Source organism: Pteropus medius, unplaced genomic scaffold (assembly GCF_902729225.1).
Source record: "Pteropus medius unplaced genomic scaffold, Ma_sr-lr_union100, whole genome shotgun sequence".
Lineage (NCBI taxonomy): Eukaryota > Metazoa > Chordata > Mammalia > Chiroptera > Pteropodidae > Pteropus > Pteropus medius.
Genome location: NW_024342471.1, coordinates 16209184 through 16224084, shown reverse-complemented (window position 1 = coordinate 16224084; position 14901 = coordinate 16209184). Strand labels below are relative to the sequence as shown.

General features: G+C 45.2%; 2 protein-coding genes across 2 annotated transcripts; both read left to right on the top strand.

Annotated features, from left to right (window-relative positions):
* Positions 1 to 1525: 1525 nt before the first annotated feature.
* Positions 1526 to 8074, top strand: LOC120603332 (eppin-like). Its single transcript, XM_039863690.1, has 4 exons — positions 1526 to 1616; positions 3112 to 3243; positions 7035 to 7202; positions 7751 to 8074. The coding sequence occupies exons 1-4, from the start codon at positions 1526 to 1528 to the stop codon at positions 7771 to 7773; spliced, it is 414 nt and encodes a 137-aa protein (XP_039719624.1). The 3' UTR covers positions 7774 to 8074.
* A 1926-nt stretch (positions 8075 to 10000) lies between these two features.
* Positions 10001 to 14160, top strand: LOC120603386 (WAP four-disulfide core domain protein 6A-like). The gene is made up of 4 exons (XM_039863723.1): positions 10001 to 10115; positions 11329 to 11460; positions 12766 to 12933; positions 14081 to 14160. Exons 1-4 carry the CDS (start codon positions 10025 to 10027, stop codon positions 14158 to 14160), a joined length of 471 nt encoding a protein of 156 aa, XP_039719657.1. The 5' UTR covers positions 10001 to 10024.
* The last annotated feature ends 741 nt before the right edge of the window (positions 14161 to 14901 follow it).

Below are 14901 nucleotides of genomic sequence, written 5' to 3'. Positions count from 1 at the left end.
CATGCCCTAATTCCCACTTTTATGCTTTAAATTCTCTAATAAAGAATGAACCTGTGAAACCCGAGACACCCTACACTTGGACCTTAATAAAGGCAGAGCCCCAGATCTGCACTGTCTCCCCTCCCTCCGCCCTCAACCTTGCTGTGTGGCCCTCCAGGCTGCCATGTACCCTCCAGGATCTGTGAGTAATAAATGTTGTTCTTCAAAGTTCCCTAATGGTTTTGTAGAGGAGAGTCCTGCAATCATAATAAGAACCACGGAGCTGGTCCAGCCACAACATTGGCCCTTGCGGTGGTAGGGAGGACTGTCTGTGGGGCTTAGTACAAGAGTAAATGCAGCCGTGCCTGAGTGTCTCAGGCATTCCTAGCCAAGAACATCACTACCAATAGGCTAAGGGGCTCTGTCTGTGATCTTAAATTTTGTGACTATATAGCCACTCGCTGATGATAAAGCTGGATTTGTCTAGCTTCTGTCCAACAGGTAGGAACGTTCAAGAACAAAGTTTGGCCCCAAAGTGCAATACTTAGTTAGCGAAGAAAATGGGAACTCTACAGATGACATTTACTCTTTGAAGAGTGTCTCTCCCTCTAGGAAGACTGACTGGCTTGTGTTGTGGATCTCGTGGCTGTTAGAAAGCTGCCAAGTAGTTCAGCACGCACTTGCCAGCAGCCCTGCCACTGTTCCAGTTAAAATCCGGCATTATTGACCTTTATTGCATTGTAGTCTCTTAGGAAGCGCTCTTCAATTCACAGTTCCTCCTCAGACAACAAGGCATTTGCACCAATGCTGGTAGCTCCTTGTAAGCTCTGACATTCTTTCCTGCTCTTAAAGTAGCACAACCTTGACAAATATTATCTGCACACTCTGCCATCACCCTGCTTCCTCCTCCACACCGCACTCTGTGGTAACATCTTTACTCTTTGGCCTTAGTCAAAGAATATGAGTGACCCAGAGAGAAAAGGGAGAAAGATGGGAGGAAAGTGTGGGAGAGAAAGAAAGAGGCACAGAGAGCCTGGGGGACCCACAGAAAAAGAAAAAGTCAGACATAGACACAGAGAGGCACAGAGAAACAAAAGAGATACCAAGAGATCCAAAAGACACATTGTCAGAGACAAACAAAAGCAGTGTGCCAGTTAGTATGCAGATAAAATGAGAACTAACTGAAGATTGAGGACACTCCACAACTCTCAAAATTACGAAGATGACTCCATTCACTCCTAAGGTAGCCTGGAAAGTGAGACAAGCTTTGCCCACTCCCCCTCATTGACCAGAGGGCCCAGGCCAGCCTAAGTGGCTAAGGATCAGGAGCCATCCAATAAGAGACCCTTCCCCAGTGCCGTGAGCTGTAGATGCCAACTAGTCATATTGATGATCTCAAGAACTTGGTGTTCCCAGCAGAAGGGGGTGGCTGGCTTGACTCCAGATCGCAAATCCCAGATACAGACTACTGAAGGAATAGGCTGGACAAAGGCAGCCAGACATTTTCGTGTTCTGGAACCGCCAGACAAGCCAGCTCTTCTTCAGAATGGTGTCTCCCGGACTTGTGAGCATCCTGGTGCTTTCTATCCTTCTAGTGACTGTCCAGGGGCCAAGTCTGAGTGAATGGCTCTTTCCCAGTAAGTACTGGGGCCTCAATACCTGTCCTGGAGAGAAGAAAGTTGCTGGGAGGAAGGACCAAGGAAAAATTATTTCTCAGACTTGAGTTGCTTTTCACCATTTTAGCCCTGGCCCTGGGTTTGGGAAAGAGGGGGAGGTATTTGGAATATTTCTTCCTATTTCGCTCTCTGTGGAAGATCTCTTTCACGAATGCAAGAATCCAGACCTAAGGCAAACCCCACTTTCAGCATCTTTGAAGTAGAGGGTCTTTCTTGGGGCCAGGAGGTGAGAGGGTGGGAAGAGCCACAGGATATAGCATTTGTGGGAGGGACTAGGAATCTGCAAAGCCTAAGGGATCTTCCCCTCACTCCACCACAAAATAGCCCCCTTTCTCTGGGCATCATCCCTATTGACTTCTGATTCTTTCAAATACAGTCCTATAAAGGATTCCTGGATCCCTAAGTGTTCCTGACTTTGGGATAAAGGACGGTATCTAGACATTCCTTTGAACTTAAGACAGTAATACTCCATGACTATATAGTAATAATGATAATTGTTACCATTTACAGAAAATAGGAGTTTAAAGAGGAATATGAAGTCAGACTTGGTGGGTCCAAATTTTGGTCCCACCACTTAGTAGGCATGTAAGCTCGGGTAAATTACTTAAATCCCATATGCTTCAGTTTCCTCATCTGCAAAATGAGGATATTAATGAAACTTACTTCATAGAACTATTATGGGGATTGAATGAGAAAGCACATTTAAAATGCTTAGAAGATGCTTGGCTTATGGTAAATACTTAACAAATGTTAGTTACTGTTACTGTGCATCAGTTGTTATGATTATACTTTACACACTTTGTCTCATTTCTTTCTCACAACTCTGTAAGGCTAAAACGATTTTACGAATGAAGAAATCAACGTTCAGAGAGGGGATCTATTAAACCAAGAGTTAGAATTTAAAAACCCAGTCTGAAGCCAGGGTCAGTGATCTACTTATCACTGTACAAGAGCGCCCCCCAGAGGAACTTCCAAACACTGACTCCTCCACGCCCAAATGAGCAGGTTCATTTAGGCCAGTGGCTTTCCATAGGGCGATTTCGCCTTCCTGGGGGCATTTGCAATGTCTGGAGACATTTTTTGGTTGTTACAACTGGGGAGTGCTACTGGCATCCAGTGGGTAGAGGCCAGGAGTGCAGCTAAACATCTTACAATGCACGGGAAGGCCCTTCCCCTCCCATCAAATGATTATCCAGCCCAAATGTCACTAGTGCCAAGGTTGAGAAATCCTTCCAAAGGATGAGACTTGGGGGTGGGACTAGGGATGGGTTTAGAAGGTAGAGAGAGTCGTGTGGGCAGAGCTGGGAAATGAGTGAGCACACCTTGAGGAAGAGGACTTCTGGGGATAAGCAAAGCAAAAGCAGACTTTCCGACTCCCCAGGCATGCCTTGGGTCTGGGGAAGAGTGGGCATTGTACCCTCTAAGACTCGTGATTGAAAGATTGTCCCTTTCCTAGGGAGATGCCCCAGAATCCGAGAGAAATGTAAATTCAAAGAAAGAGATGAATGTAAAAAAGACAGACAATGCCCGGAAAACAAGAAGTGTTGTGTCTTCAGTTGCGGAAAAAAATGTTTAGACCTCCAACAAGGTAATGTTTGGGCCCTCAGAAGAACCTATCCTTCTACCCATGCCCTCGCTTTCTGCCCATCTGGGCTGGCATTGTCCCTCGTTCGCTAAGGGCTGGTCTCTGAGCAAGATTGCTAGACGGGAGACCCAGAATCTCCATTCAGCACTGTCCCTGATATGATGTCTGACATTAAGTGATATCTTCATTCTGTCTGGGCCTCAGTTTCCCCATTCAAAGACGGCTGCAGGGGTGGGACTGAACTGGGTGATCTCTTGACTACTTTTTATTCTTATTATTTTCTGAGTCCCCACGTAGCCACTGTTGGCCCACTGTATTGTTGTTGCAAGTGGTAATGAAGCAGTATGTACAGCTTTGCTTTTTGCTCCAGAGTGATCATCTCTCTGCCTATACAAATCTGACTCATCACCAGGAAACCTCCCTGAACCACTCCAGACCACAGGGTTTTTCCTTTGTTGCCGCAATATTCATTCCATACCCATCTCCCTGGGTCCCAGAAAGACTATCAAAGATACTTTCTTTATTCATTTAACAAATATTTATCAAATGTCTCTGAGACTCATAATAGGTTATGACCACTGTGATCAGGGAGGTTGGAGAAAACTTCCCTGAGAAAGTAAAGCTGGAGCTGAGTTCAGAAGGGCAGGTAGTAAATTTAGGCCAAAAGTAGGTGGAAGGGCTTCCCAGGCACAAGGAATAGCATGTATTCAATACTGGGCCCTAGGAAGTATGAGCATGGTGTACAGAAAAAAAGATAGAAAGTAGGTAATGTCTGGTGGGCTAGAGTCTCATTTTGATCCTAAGAGCAATGAAAATCCATTGAGGAAGGCGGTGACATGACCGGGTTTTTACTATGCCTACAGAGAAGGAACAGAATGTCTTCAAGGACTTCAGGATGAAAGAAAATAGTAGCTTGGACTAGAGAGTTAGCTGAGGGGATGGAGAAGAGTGAGATGTGTTTGAAAGGTATTTAGGATGTAAAGTAAACAGGACTTGACAATGGAACAGAAGGAGAAAGCGGGAGGATGGTAAGTTGTTCATTTGCCTGCAGGTGAGGGATGCTGAATTCAGACTTCCTGAGTTCAGATCTTAGCTCCGGTTTTCACCAGCCTATTTGTCTTGGGCAAATTATCAGCTTTCCCTTGCTGTCCCTCAGTTTCCTCAGATAACAAAAGGACCAATGTTAAAGGTTATTTGGAAGAGCCAATCCGTTGATGACATGAAGTGCTTAGAGCATTGCCTGACATATAATAGCCTTGTGACACGTAGGAACTTGAATTATTTGTCATTTGTGACCAGGAGCTTGTAAATAGCAGAGGCCATGCCTTTTCTTTGTCTCTTAAAGCATCTAGCACATAGTAGGTATTCAATGAATGACTTATTCAATCCAGGTCAAAAATTCTTTATTCATTCATTGTTGTACCCTCAACATTCTGCCAGACCACCTGCTAGGAATGGGGTTTCAAGATGATATCAGAGACAATCCTGTTCATTAGAAACTCACAGCCTCACAGATGAGACCAAAGATGTAAATAAATGACAAACATGCTCATGAGAGTCAAAGGACCATAGGAAAATGCAGGGTCAATTCAGGCACCTGTGAAGTGTGAGATGTAGAATAATGTCAGAGACACATTAGAGGAACTGATGTCTGAGAAAGGTTTTGAAGGGAGAATAGGAGTGTCACTAACAAACAACAGTGGGGTGGGCAGAGGGAATATGGAGTGAGGTGCAGAGTGTGGCATAGCATGGCACGTTAAAGGTTGCAAGAGATCAGAAGGGTCTGTGGTAGGGGAGGAGGCCAGAGCCACTGGCAAGAGCCAGGTCATGAAGGTCCTGTGGGTCATGGGAAGACCTTGTCATGAAGTCTAGCTCTTTGCTGTGGAAGGATGTGATCAGCTTTGTTTCAGATCCATCAAGTCCTGCTCTCTGGTGGGCAGCATGAAGGATGGGTTGGAGGGGCCAGGGACAGAGGCAGGAAGTCAATTTGAGGCTATCTCAACAGCCCAGGCATGAGACCCTGAGACTTAAATTAAAGAGAGTGGCAGATGTGGTACATATATACAATGGAATATTACTCGGCCATAAAAAGAATGAAATCTTACCGTTTACGACAACACGAATGGACCTAGAGGGTATTATGCTAAGTGAAATAAGTCAGACAGAGAAAGACAAATGCCATATGAGTTCACTTATATGTGGAATCTAAAGAACAAAATAAATGAACAAACAAAACAGAAACAGACTCATAGATACAGAGAATGAACTGAGGTTTACCCAGTGGGATGGGGGTTGGGAGGGCTGGGTGAAAAAGGTGAAGGGATTTAGAAGTACAAATTAGAATTATAAAAATAGTCACAGGGACGGCAAGTACAGCACAGGGAATATAGTCCATAATATTGTAATAAATATGTATGATGTCAGGTGGGTACTAGACTTATTGGAGGATCAATTCATAAGTTACATAAATGTCTAACCAATATGTTGTACACCTGGAACTAATATAATATTGAATGTCAACTGTAATTGAAAAATAAATAAGTAAATAAAAATTTAAAGAGAGTGGCAGAGAAGCAAACCACAAGGGAGTAAAAATCAACAGGACTTAACAGTTTAGCTGGGGGATTTACCCTCATGGAACTCATTGTGTAGTTCGGACCTATGTCAGTTTGTTAAGGCTGCTGTAACAAAGTACCACAGACTGGGTGGCTTAAACAGCAGGAATGTATTGTCTCACAGTTCTGTAGGCTAGAAGTCCAAGATCAAGTGTTGGCAGGGTTGGTTCTTTCTCAGAGTATGAGGGAGAATGTGTTCCATGGCTTTCCCTGAACTTCTGATGGTTTGCTGCTAGTCTTTGGTGTTCCTTGGCTTGTAGACCTGTCTTCATCTTTACATGGTGTTCTCCCTATGTGTGTCTGTGTCCCGGTTTCTCCTTTTTATAAGGCCATCAGCCATATGGGAATAGGGATGCATCCTATTCCATCCAGTATGACTCATCTTAACTAATTACTTCTGCCACTACTCTATTTCCAGATAAGGTCACATTCTCAGGTACCAAGAGTTAGGTCTTTAACATATGAATGGGGATGGCTTGAGACAGCAATTCAACTGGTAGCAGGGCTGAAGCTAACTGCAGGAAGAAAAGGTGCTTGACCATGTGGAAAACCACCCCCTGCTTTCCCTGCGTGGACTTGCCCTTGCTCACGATCCCCGTAGTCTTTTCTTGGCATGGTTTGGAGGGCAGAGTAAATGGCTTATAATGGGTCATTTTCAAGGCACTTCCGTATCTTTCATCCATTCAGGGTGTATTTATTGAGCAGAGCTACTCTCTCTGCCAGGCACAGTAGAGCTCACAGCTTAGAAGCCCTTGAGGGTGGCTTCGCTTGCACCTCAGGGCAGCTCGGTGCAGCCAGCAGGGTGGGATTTTGCATTCCCATTTTACAGAAAAGAAAGTCCAGGACAAGACAGGTAACATTCCGGAGCTCAATTGGCACACACTGAATTAGGAGCAGAGTCTTGAAACCAGAGCCTTCTTACTCTCAGGGGAGACAATGAGGCCAGAAGAAAATGGGAGGACCAGTGTTCTCCTGGGATGTTGACACCCCAAAAGCTCCACTTTGGAGTCCCCCTGCAAATGTGCACGATGCATCATTGAAGCTGGGCCTCCGAGGTATGTGTAATAAGGCATAAGGAGCCTGCTCAGTTTCATCTATGGCAGTTGCTGGTGGGACAATAACGGCTGCATTTTTTCGAGATAGGCACTCTAAGCTTTCAACTCTGGGGTCTTCCCGCAGATGTATGCAAGATGCCAAAAGACTCCGGCCCCTGCATGGCTTTTTTTCGTCGTTGGTGGTATGATAACCATAATGATACCTGCTTCAGCTTCATCTACGGCGGCTGTCAAGGAAACAATAACAACTTCCAAACCAAAGACATATGCCAGAACATGTGCCTCAAAAAACGTGAGTCCCAAGGGCCCCAGGCTCCCATGCTCTCACCAGAGCCATGCGGGGATGTCTGGGTGTTGGCAGGTCCGTTCCAGGAGAGCCACATCCTCGGCAGACCAGGAGCTGACAGAACCAGCTCCAATCAGGAGGCAAGAATACATCTCACAGAGGGTTAGACAGTGGTTTCTGGATGCTGAAGTTAGGAAGGGATGTGAATCAAAGCTGGCAAGGATGAGGGGTGGAGGGAAAATGCAGACTTGCTAAAATCTCAGAGACCCAGCTTCAGAGAGGTTACAGGACAGCCACTCTCGCGCTGGATATGTTGACCATCCACCCCAGGCCGTCAATTTCCAGCCCATCAATTTTTTCATTACAGCTCTTTGCTAGCAATCCACTCTTACCCATATCCCATTTTTTCTTTAAGGAGATTTATAGATTCCCAAAGTCAAACCATTTCCTTTTCATGTCCTACGGAAAGATGTACAAACATAAACTTCAAGACTAGTTCCAAAGATGAGCTGAGCTCAAGATGTTCAGCTGATCGTGTCTTACATTCTCAACAGGCTTAAAGACTATACACGCATGAGAATACGCCAGAACAACCGCCAGGATTTGGCTCGGATCCAAGGCTCTTTGTCTGTGTGCCCGACAGATGCTGTAGGGTGGTTTCCACTGCTCCACTCCCAGCATTTCAAGGCCTCAGCCCTTCCCCAAACTGAACCCCAGGGTCTGCCTCCCCTTTCCCCTTCTCAGCCTCCTTTCATACACAATATCAGCCTGTTTTGATGCCATCTCTATGCCTCCTTCTTTTATGTTCGACTTCTGGAGCCCCCTGTTTATACCTGTGTAGCTCCCAATTTTTCTCAATAAAGTACTCTGTTTGGCCCTGCGCCTCTGAGGCTGAATAATTCACATCTGTTGGCACATCATGGTTTGTGGAGAGTAAAAACTTATTGAGGCTTCTGGAGACACCATTAAACGGAGTGAAGAAAATCAGCACCTTGAAAGTTGAGAGCCCCGGGGATATTGTTATCCTCTGTTTCTTCAAAAAATTGTAAACCCTTTTAAGACAAAGGTCCATAGGCATTACCTTAGTTTGGAGCCCCCAGAAACCAATCCTAAGGCAGGGGCGTAAGTGAAAGTAGTTTATTTGGGAGATGACAGCAGCGGGTAGGGCGAATGATGCAGGAAAGAGAGGAGTCGGTTATGAGCTAGTTACCACCATGGGAAACGGTAGCTTTATCCCACTGGGGACCTTCTGTAAAACATGCCTCCACATTTTCTTCATCTGCCTCCAGTTATGGGGAAGCCGCAGCATGTGTCCACTGATTCCCATCCCCTACTGGATGCCTGGGGGTATGAAATCCCTCATTATTCCAGACTTTTCTGCATGTAAGCTAAGCAAGCTCCCAGGAGCCAGAGAAAACCCACAGCATTGACGTAAAGACTCTGATGCTTGAAGCAGAAAGCTATCACTGCTTCGTGCACTGGATATTATTCAGCCATAAGAAGGAACGAGGCATTAATGCATGTTACGCTGTGGATGAACCTCAGAAACACTATGCTAAGTGAAAGAAGCCAGACACGAAAGGTCATACACGCTATGATGTCATTTATATAAAGTATCCAGTGTAGGTAAATCCATAGAGGTAGAAAGTAGATTAGTGGTTGCCAGGGGCTGGAGGAATCTAGGAGAAAATAGAGAGTGACTGCTAACGGGTATGGGGTTTTCTTTTGGAGCAATGAAAATGTTTTGAATTAATAAAATGAAGATAGTGGTTACACAACATTATGAAGATATTAAAAAGCTGCTGAAATATTCGCTTAAAAAATGGTTACTGTTATCTGATGTGAATTCTACCTCAATTAAAAAAAAAATTGATTAGGGCGAAAATGTGCACCAGAACTGTCTCCTACAGCTGCAGGTGAGCTTAGAGAATGTCTTACTGATGCTTCAGGCCTTACATTGGAAACTTCAAAGGAACGATCTTCAGGCCACTCCCACTGAGGCAACGGGCTCTGAGGTCATAACTGACATCTATTATTACCTTCTGCATCACCGATTCCAAACTGCTCTAGATAATGGAACCTCTCTGTTCGCTCTAATATTCTCTCCTACTTTCAAAGCACCATGACCTTGACAGATACTCTGGAAGGTTGAGTTCAATCTGGAATTGAGTTTTAGGTGTCTCCTTCTCTACATGCTACTCATGACAATACCTTTACTCTTTGACCATAGTTAGGGGGGTGGGCCAAAGAAAAGAAAGGGGAAAAAGACAGAAAGGAAATGGAAAGGCAGAGAGAAAGAGACCCACACAAGAAAAAGAGAGAAAGACAGGCACAGAGTAAAAGAAAGAGGAACAGAGAGAAGAAAAACAGTGTGAGAAAAATAAGCAGACACAAACATAGACATGTTTGGAAAAGAGAAAGAATGGAAAGAAAGACGAGAAGTAGGCTATTCTTGACTTCCAAACTCTCCCTGAAAAATGGAAGCCCCGGTGATCGAACACCCCCTCTGTGAAAGGAGCCCCCAGATAAGCATCGCCTGCTCTCTCTGGTTGACCAGAGAGCCAGCGAGAGCCTCAGCTCGCTGAGGATTTTGTGCTACCTATAAGAAACCCCTTCCCCCAAGTTGGTCCTGTGGGTGCCAGCTAGTCCCACCTATGGCCTCAGGGAGTTGGTGTTCCCCAGAGGCGGGAGGGCGGCTGGCTTGTCTCCAGCAACATGTGGCTCCTGGAGTGTTAGGCTGTGCCAGGACCGTCAAAAGCTCAGAGGCAGTTGCTGCTCAGAAGTAGTTCTTAGTTTTGGTGCCACTGGCCAGGCTGGCCCCTCCTAAAATGGGGCTCTCGGGACTTCTACCAATACTGGTGCCATTCATCCTTCTGGGGGGTGTCCAGGAACCTGAGCTGGTTCAGGGGTTCTTTCACAGTAAGTACTGGGGACTCAGCCCTTCCAGTAGAGGAACAGAACTTGGCTGGGAGGAAGGAACAAAGAATTCTAGGGCTGAGGAACGCTCTCCCCACCTCAGCCTGGGATCCCGGGTGGGAGAGGGGAGATGTTTGGGGTCATCCTTTCAGCCCCCTTCCTCCTGGTAAGATGTCCTCGGTGAATGCAAGAGTTTGCGTCTGTGGCAACAGACTCTCCACTGTCATTCTGAGAGGACATTTCACTTCATGGAAGTTCCTGGACCTGGAGCTCACGACAGGGACTAAGAGAACTTGGGAAGCTTTAGGGTCTTTCTCATAAGAAAGGCCACTCCCGCAGCACCACCCCCACCAGCTTCCCGATCTTCCCGTTGCAGCCCCCCAAAGCCTCCCCACACCGACACCCACAGGGGATTCTTGCCTTTGGGGGTAAAGAATGGTCTCTGGAAGTCTCTTGAAATGGTGAGATGTGAAGACCCCTATAATTCGCAGCTAAATATATAGCACACTCAGACAGCAGTGGAGCCATACATTGCAGGTTCATATCCTGGCTCCTTTCCTTAGTAGTCATATGACCTTGGGCAAGTTCACATCTCCTCCCTGTGCTTCAGAGTCCTCTGTTTATAAAATGTGGATATTAAGAGGGCTCACCTGTAGCGCCGTAATGAGGACTAAGGGGGAAAGGACCAGTGAGCATTTCATCAGTACTAGTTATTGTTATCACGTTCCAGGCAGCTTGACAATGGCTTGACAAGCTTTGTCACATTGATCCTCAAAACAGTGCTGTAAGCAGATGAGGGAATCAAGGTTCAGAGATGGTGCCTGCCTTACCAAGGGTTGTGCAGAATTCAAAAGCCTGGTCCTCTGACTCCAGAAACAAAGATCTCTGTCACCAAGACCTGTGGCGCCCCCGTCCGCACGCAAGGAGCTTCCAAACACAGGAAGCAGAGTGATCAGGGCCATCTTAGGGGAGAGCGTCCTTTCCCCTGAAACTCTCTGGGCCGTGGGGGTAGGGGTAGGGCTGGGTTTAGCAATAAGATAGTGAGTCGTCATGGGGTTGGGGTGGGGGCAGCGGTGTGAAAATCGTGAGCGCTCTGAAGGTCCCTACTTTCCTGCGCCATGAAGTGCAGACAAGTTCCCCTGATTCTGCAGTGGTGCCATGGACCTATGACTGGAGGGCTCTGGCCCCTTCAAGGTCCCCTCTTCCCCTCCCTCAGGACTGTGTCCCAGATCGAGAACAAAATGTGAAATCCAAGAAATAAATCAGTGTACGAAGAGCAAACACTGCCCGGAGAGGATGAAGTGTTGCAAGTTTAACTGTGCAAAGAAATGTTTAAACCTTAAAGAAGGTAACTCACAAATCCCTCGAACTCTCCAAAGCCCTCCTCCCCTGCCCGCACTTTCGGCCCAGCTGCATCGGCATCATTGGACCCTTCCCCTGCTTCAATGATGGCTGGTGTCTGACCAAGGGTCTGGGTGTGTCTTCTACTTGATACAAATCCTACCAGTGCTAGACTGGGGTGGGTGTGGGGATCATGGTTTTATTTCATTTATGCTGCTATTGAGGTGTGTGATATGAGTAATATCATTTTCCTTTTATGGGCTTTAGTTTCCCTAGCTGTAAGGAAGATGAGGGCATTAGACCACATGGTCTCTTGGTTGAGCTTCGTGATCCTCCGAGATGCCAAGAAGCCGTGAAGTCCCATGAAATGCTGCTATGATGTCAGGTGATAGGATAGCTATAAGAGACACGTACACAATTTTTATTTCCTGGCTTTTTCCCCTCCAGGCCTCTCTGTCTATATAAATCCGGGGTGCCTTCCCTAACCACCTTTTTCTCTCTGCCCATATCCCTGGGCTTTAAAGAAGACCGTCAAGGAGTATTCATCCATGCATTCATTCCACAAATATTTACAGGTGCCCCTGACACACCGTGAAGGGCTTCCCTTGCTCAGTGGAACTCAGGGAACTCAGGAAAGGTTTTCCTGGAAAAGGGATTCGTGATTTAACATCTGAAAGATCTTAAACTATAAGGTTATAAGGAACTCTATTTGTACCTCACAGCACTATGCACAAAACAGTTGCTCTATAAATGCTTCTTGAAGTTCAAGATACATTAGATCATTTTTTTAAATCTTTTTTCTTTTTTATTATTAAAAATTATTGAGGTAACATTGAGCAACAAAGTCCAATAAGCTGGAAGTGTATGATTCAACGGCATGTCGTAAATATATCGCAATATGTGTTCACTGCCCATAGTTAGTAAACATTCCTGAAGCATCCACTCGATGCCAAATTATCTGCTAAGAACTTGTGTACCTAGATGACATAGGGCATAAATCTCACATTCTCATGGAAGTGTCAGAAAATATAAACAAATAACTACATAGAAGTGGTAAATGTTTGTGCAAGATTGAGAAGCAATCAAGAAAAACAAGGGGTAGAGAGTAGAGCCAGGAAAGACATCATAGAAGCGTTTGATGTCTGAGAAGGGTTTTGAGGCGTGAAAAGCAATGCACCCTGTGAGCAAGGGTGGGGTGGACATTCTAGGCATATGCTGCTCTGAAAGTATCACACATGTGCCTTTGCACATGCCTGGGATGTTCTCTAGGGAGCAGGCACCCAAACTGCTCTACCCTGCAATCTCCCTGCAGACATATGCAGTTTGCCAAAAGTAGAGGGCCCCTGCATGGCCTACATTCCACGCTGGTGGTATGATAGAAACACTCAGATGTGCTTCAGATTCATCTATGGTGGTTGCCAAGGGAACAATAACAACTTCCAATCTAAATATGTCTGCCAGGACATCTGCCAAAAAAAATGTAAGTCCCAGGGGTCCCAGACTCCCATGCACACCAGGGCCATGCTGGGAGGTCTGGGTGTTGGCTGGTCTATTCCAAGAACTTGGCAGGTTTGGAGCTGATATAACTAATCCAATCAGGAGGTAAGATGGGACCTCGCATGGGACAAGTAGAGGATGTTTTGGGAAAAAGAGGGTGGGAAGGGAAGCAGTAGTCACAATTGGCAAGCATAAAATGAATAGGGGTGCAGAGAGGAAGCGGAAGGGGTGGAGTGTCCAATACCAAGTCAGGAGAAGGCCCAGTGAATCAGCCCAGCGCTAGGCACCAGGCACCAGCCAGTCACTCTAGGCCTTTACTTCTCACCAAATCTCCTCACTGATTCTCTTCCTTTTCTTTCTTAAGGTGAGTATAGCCTGGACAATCACATGCTTTATTGACCAAACCAAGAAACCAGAGAGAGTGAAAGGAGGTGCCACTAATCATTATACTGGAACAACAGGCATAAACGGGGACTCTACTGGAAAACCTAAACACATGATCACTCTAGGAGCCCCCAAAGTCACTCCACTGTGACTTTGTCCTGTGAAAAGACGTAGAAATGTTCTCACTTCCCTTTTTCCACTAACTGCAAGATTCGGTTCCTAAGGGGATTAGGGCCTAAGCATCTCATTCTTTTCTATTTTGAGTTGCAGATGTTCGGCTTGTTGTTATTTCAAGGGGAGAGATCCAGGGAGACCCCTCACCTGGCCATGCTTCTGACATCACTTCTCATCCTTTTCTATTTTGCTGTCTCATGGTTTCATCATATTTTTGGATATGATAACCTGAACTGGAACAACCTCCAGGATTTGGCTCATAATCCAGGCTTGCTCCACGTGTGCCTGACTGATGCTCCATATTGGTTTCCACTGGCCAAATCTCAGCTGTCAAGACCTTGGATGTTCCAAACATGAACTCCAGGATTTGCTTACTGCCTTTCCTCCAGTTCAGCTTCTCTTCAAACATAATGTCCTTCACCCTTTGACCCTTTCTCAGTGTGTGACCCTGTCTCTTCAACTTTCAGGGCCCCCATTCATCCTTTGGAAGCCTCCAGCTTTCCCTAATAAAGTGCTCTGTGAGGTCTGATATCTCTGAGGCTGAATAATTCACATCTGCTCCCTGTGTGCAGTTCTCAGAGAAGAAGAAGTCGTTGGGTCTTCTAGTGATGCCAAAAAGGGGAGAGAGGAGTATGAAAATCCTGCAGATTGAGAACTCTGGTGACACTTGTCATAAGGTGCTTAAGATCCCAGTTTTGTATACCCTAAAGTTTATGAAGTTAGAGTTCCTTTTAAAAATGAATACAAATTCAATTAAAAAGTGAATATTATTTCAAACGAGAAAGAAAATTACAATCGATTGTAAATTTAGAAAAGCTAACAAATATCACAAATTACACAAAATCCATATAGATTAATTATTAATTATTTTTTAATAATTAATTGATTTCTATGGAAAGATAATTCATTCTTTTGTTGAATAGAGCTAACCAAACAATGATTGTATTTTGATTTCGATTGTAGTTGGGCTGCATAAGATATATCCTGAACGTACAGCCGTATATGATATTTGGAGTTCTACCACAGGTTTTTGCCCTTAAAACACAGGAAGTCAAATACATTCTCTCTTGTACAATTCCATCAAAAAAGAAAAAAATGCATGCTGCATTTAATATTGTACATATTGAATTATTGAGTATATTCTTGCTAGTAAACAGGCTTCCATAAGAAGTGATTTTTTTTTATATTTATAAATTTATGTATCTGATGTTTGGAAGAATTTTCCACAGATTTTTCTGGCTTCATAGATCTCAAAGCTTGTTTCTCTTCCACCGCCTGCATTTTTCTGGGGTGGATACATTCCATTAAAACACAACCTCTAGCTCCATGATGTAGCATCATCACGTCAGAGAACTGGCACAGTAGTAGGTGACAGGAATTTTGCTAAGAGCCA

Bases quoted from the DNA above. Each gene is read 5' to 3' on its own strand.
- LOC120603332 (XM_039863690.1), top strand. From the start codon at position 1,526: ATGGTGTCTCCCGGACTTGTGAGCATCCTGGTGCTTTCTATCCTTCTA. The intron at 1,617-3,111 runs GTAAGTACTGGG...TCCCTTTCCTAG, and splicing joins GAGTGAATGGCTCTTTCCCA to GGAGATGCCCCAGAATCCGA. The intron at 7,203-7,750 runs GTGAGTCCCAAG...CATTCTCAACAG, and splicing joins GAACATGTGCCTCAAAAAAC to GCTTAAAGACTATACACGCA.
- LOC120603386 (XM_039863723.1), top strand. From the start codon at position 10,025: ATGGGGCTCTCGGGACTTCTACCAATACTGGTGCCATTCATCCTTCTG. The intron at 10,116-11,328 runs GTAAGTACTGGG...CCCCTCCCTCAG, and splicing joins GGTTCAGGGGTTCTTTCACA to GACTGTGTCCCAGATCGAGA. The intron at 11,461-12,765 runs GTAACTCACAAA...ATCTCCCTGCAG, and splicing joins ATGTTTAAACCTTAAAGAAG to ACATATGCAGTTTGCCAAAA.